Here is a 4508-nt window from a genome sequence, read left to right on the forward strand (position 1 = left end):
ATTTAAAGCGGCAGACGCAGGTACGCTTAGAATAAACAGACGATATCGTCCGCTGGTGTGGACGCTAATATCGTTATCTTTACAGTTCTCGTTCTTGGTGTGAACGGGCCTTTATAGAGCAGCTCTGGAGAAGACGTTCATGTGGTGTATCAGTGTTGGCTGCATTACTAAGTAATATATTACTTTTTCCTTGAAAAAAGTAAAGTAAGGGATTACTCTTAATTTTTTTTGTTATTTAATAACTTCTGATGTAACTGCATTAAAGACTGTGTAGACTACAGAACATGTAGTGGAACATGTGTGGTTTTCACATCACAATTTAACATCTAATGTTAAAATGTATGTAACCTTTAAATACTTTGGTCCGTTCAAGAGCAGTTTCATATTTGTATTTCAGCAGCACAGATACTATTCCACATCGCCATTTGATTAAATGTAAAGCCCTCCTTTTGATTTGTTCATCCACTTTTTGCTGTGAAATTCTGTGTTAAATAGTAAATTGCATTTTAAGGACTGGATTCTGTAATTCTGTCCACGTTTTCCATACTGCGTGAATCATAGGTTGTGAATGGCTCTGCTCTTGTTTTGGGTTTGCTGTCATGTGTTGTGTGTGGATATAAAACCACACATGCAGAAATGTTGAGTGCACATGAGCCCTATATATGTCGTCCAGCCTCAGGCGAGTGAGGCATGCTGAGCTCGTGTGCCTGGTAACGTGCATGTTAGCTTGAAAATACTCTTCAAAAGAGCAAGTCCTCTTTGGGAAAGTTAATTAAGGAAAAATCCTTAATTGGGATGTGGGTCCTCAGAGATCACAGCTGACCTTGTTTCACGGCTGTTACTAAAAATGTCTGAATATCAGATTGTGCTGTTATTATGAGTGATGAGAATTCACTGCTCTGACATGAGACCAATAGTAACGTGTCAGTAATAGAGTAAGGATGCACAATAATCATAACCACGCTATCTGTATTTTTTTTTTTTTTTATTATGCAAAATATTTCAAAATATTTTTGCCTCGATTATCATGCTAATTAGGTTATGGCTAATATCACAAATTATTTTGTCCCCAATATAAAATAATGATTAACCCATAAAGGTTTTTTTTTTTTAACTGATGGCTTTTATCTAGAGAGCAGATTGGTAATATATAATAATGCAAAGATGTGCACAACATTACTGAATTAACATGTATATAAAATACTTTTTCTTTAAAATCGTGGCAAATTTTGAGACTAGTCAGGATGACCACTTATGTGAATTGACACTTTTATTGGCGTTCATGTTAAAAAACACACAACTGGCCAATATGTCACTCTGGGGTTTGTTTCCCAAAAGTTTTGTTTGCCAACTATGGTCATAAGTTCCATAGAGAGCAACATGGTTTAATGATTTGGTGTTTCCCAAAACCATATTTCCAATGAACATTGCAAACGTGTGTGGTTGAAACTACAGCTCTTGACCTGTTAGTTAGTATGAGATCATGCTCTTGGGTAAAATAAACAAGCTAACAAATGGTACATTCTGTATATTTTATTCCATATATACACATTTCATTCTATGTCTTTTAGTTTGTCAAGAGAATGAAATCACCATTATTGAAGAGTGCACATGTGTGAATGTGCTGTAAATATCCTGGAGTATGACATAACCAACCCAGGCTCATTAGAAATACGTGCCTCTAAATACATTTATGCAACACTGTTATTTTGTACCTTACTGCACGTTTCGTGGCAGTTTCAAAGTGAAACGTCCAGTGAGTGGCACTAAAACGAGGGTTCAATACGTGACCCTGGCACGTATTGCTGTTTTTATTATGTTGCTTCTGGTACGTTATCATGGTGGTTCATAATTCAATAAATAACCAGGGAATGTCGCTAAAAGTCAATACTCTATCGTGTTGGAAATATCCCCTACACCAAACCCAACCCTAAACCTACCCGATAGTGTTAACCAATGCAAAACTGGTATAAAAAACGCATTTGTTGATGCAACCGTGCCATTTGAACTTCCTTATATGCAGGTTTTTGTGTAACCGTAGTTTTACGGAATTCGCACCCGAGCTCTTCACCTCACAAGTCGAACTCTGTACTGCGTGAATATATATATTTAATTTACACAGTGAACAATGTAGTTTTTTTTAATAAGCTACATTTGATTGCTTTATACAATGCATGTAGCGTTTCTTATTTATTTGTTCTATTGTAGTTTTTGTCCTATTGCTTGTAATTCTTATTTAATTCCTGACTGTTTACTTGTCTTCAGTAAGCTTTTTTTTGTGATATTGACACTGGTGACATAGGAATTATGAAATTTCAATGGTATCAAAAATGTTGATGTCATCAAGACCTTACACTGGAAAAAATTATACTACTTTTTTTTTTAAGGTAAGAGGTTGCAAACAATTTATTTTAGCTATATTTAAAAAAGAATGCTGAAAGTTAGTCAACTAAATTTGTTTATTTAAATGTAGCTAAAATGAATTGATTGCAACCACTTACCTTAATTTTTTTTAGTAAATTCAATGAATCTTTTTTTTTCAGTGTATTTAAAGCAAAATAACTATATCGGGATATATATCTTTACTATGAAATAGAATGACTTGTATCGTGATATTAAATGTTGGTCATATCACCCACCCCCAGTGCAAACAGAACTATAAACAAACCCCACATAAAAATGAGAAGCATTGTCTTCAGGAACAGGTAAGGCTATAAAAAAACAAACAAAAGAGCACTAAATATATAGTTCAGTCATGAAACTCTAGATGGCGCAGGCAACTGGTTGTTAACGTAACCGATGATATTCAGCGAGTTAAACGACTTGGCACAAGCTGATTGGTTCATACTGCATATGCAGCCAATGAGCTTACTGCCTTGCATTTATATGGCTGGCTAGCATTCACTTGAGATTCCTGCAGCGCGCTTTCAAAGTTTCTCTGAAACCCTCCACCTTCCCCAGCTCCACCTGTATAGATCTGCTATGGGTTATGCTATTTGTGCAGCAGCAGTATGTCTTAAATACTCACGGCACCGTATCGCCAATTAAAACATCGTCTATATGATAAGGAACAAACACAAAACTAGTCTGACGCGCCCTTAAAAAAATTTAATGACCAAATAAAAAGCGTATTCACTAATATTTACAGTGCTGCTTATAGCATATTTTGCATATATGGCATGACGGGCTTATGCATGTGTCTCTTTGTGTCAGTATTTGACCAAGCAGATGGAGATGTTGCGCGAGATGAACGAGCAGCACGCTAAAGTGTACGAGCAGTTGGATGTGACGGCTCGAGAGCTGGAGATAACCAATGAAAAACTGGTGCTGGAGAGCAAAGCTTCTCAGCAGAAGATCGACAGGTGAGCCATACGCTGTCATAGCATCATGGGAACCACACTACACAATAGGGCCTTTCGCACGGCTTTAGTTCCAGAACTAAATGTACGGTACTAAAGTACTGGGACGATTTTGCGCGTACTATTTCCCAGTACCATTTAAAGGGTTGCATTTGCACCGACAGTGTGTACTAAGAAGTGATGTAAGCCGGTCGACAGCGTCGTCATTTGTGCGCGGCGTTCAACAACAGAATGCATAAGTTTAATTCGTAACTTTGGATGGAGACATTACTGATTTATTCAACTACTGAAGTTCAACTCTCTTAAAACATCGTCTATATGATAAGGAACAAACACAAAACTAGTCTGACGCGCCCTTAAAAAAATTTAATGACCAAATAAAAAGCGTATTCACTAATATTTACAGTGCTGCTTATAGCATATTTTGCATATATGGCAGGACGGGCTTATGCATGTGTCTCTTTGTGTCAGTATTTGACCAAGCAGATGGAGATGTTGCGCGAAATGAACGAGCAGCACGCTAAAGTGTACGAGCAGTTGGATGTGACGGCTCGAGAGCTGGAGATAACCAATGAAAAACTGGTGCTGGAGAGCAAAGCTTCTCAGCAGAAGATTGACAGGTGAGCCATACGTTATCAAAGCATCATGCGAAACACACTACACAATGAGGATTTCAGAAGTACTGGTACTTCAGTACCGAAAATTTGCAACAGTACCAGCTCATCTATTGTATCTCTCCAACACGCACAGGTTCCTTAAATCAAAGTCTTACTCTGGCAAAGGCCCAGCTCTTGAATATTAATTTGGTCATGCTGACTTTGCATTATAACCTTCCTGGAACGTCAAACAATTAATATTCATGAGCTAAACCTTTGCTTTAGGAGGAATCATGACAGTCCCAACACTACAGCCTTGAAGTTTTTTCTCTGTATTCCTTTTTCAGTTATTAAAGGGTTAGTTCACCCAAAAATGAAAATTAGGCTGCATTTTACTCACCCTCGAGGCATCCTAGGTGTATATGACTTTCTTCTTTCAGACGAATCCAGTCGGAGTTATATTAAAAATTGTCTTTGATCTTTCAAGCTCTATCGTTCCACTCAGCAGGTGTTGCATGCATCAGTCCAAAAGACGTGAAATAAAAAGCGCCCT

At 37.4% G+C, this 4508-nt stretch overlaps 1 protein-coding gene across 1 annotated transcript in view; it reads left to right on the forward strand.

Annotated features, from left to right (window-relative positions):
- Positions 1-3791: 3791 nt before the first annotated feature.
- Positions 3792-4508, forward strand: part of LOC107548695 (cerebellar degeneration-related protein 2-like) — a 3801-nt gene continuing 3084 nt past the window's right edge. Inside the window, exon 1 of the mRNA XM_016229483.1 lies at positions 3792-3979. Coding sequence (XP_016084969.1) covers positions 3792-3979 — 188 coding nt within the window. The remainder of the gene's footprint in view (positions 3980-4508) is intronic.

This window comes from Sinocyclocheilus grahami, unplaced genomic scaffold (genome assembly GCF_001515645.1).
Source record: "Sinocyclocheilus grahami isolate Dianchi unplaced genomic scaffold, SAMN03320097.WGS_v1.1 scaffold353.1, whole genome shotgun sequence".
NCBI classification, from domain to species: domain Eukaryota; kingdom Metazoa; phylum Chordata; class Actinopteri; order Cypriniformes; family Cyprinidae; genus Sinocyclocheilus; species Sinocyclocheilus grahami.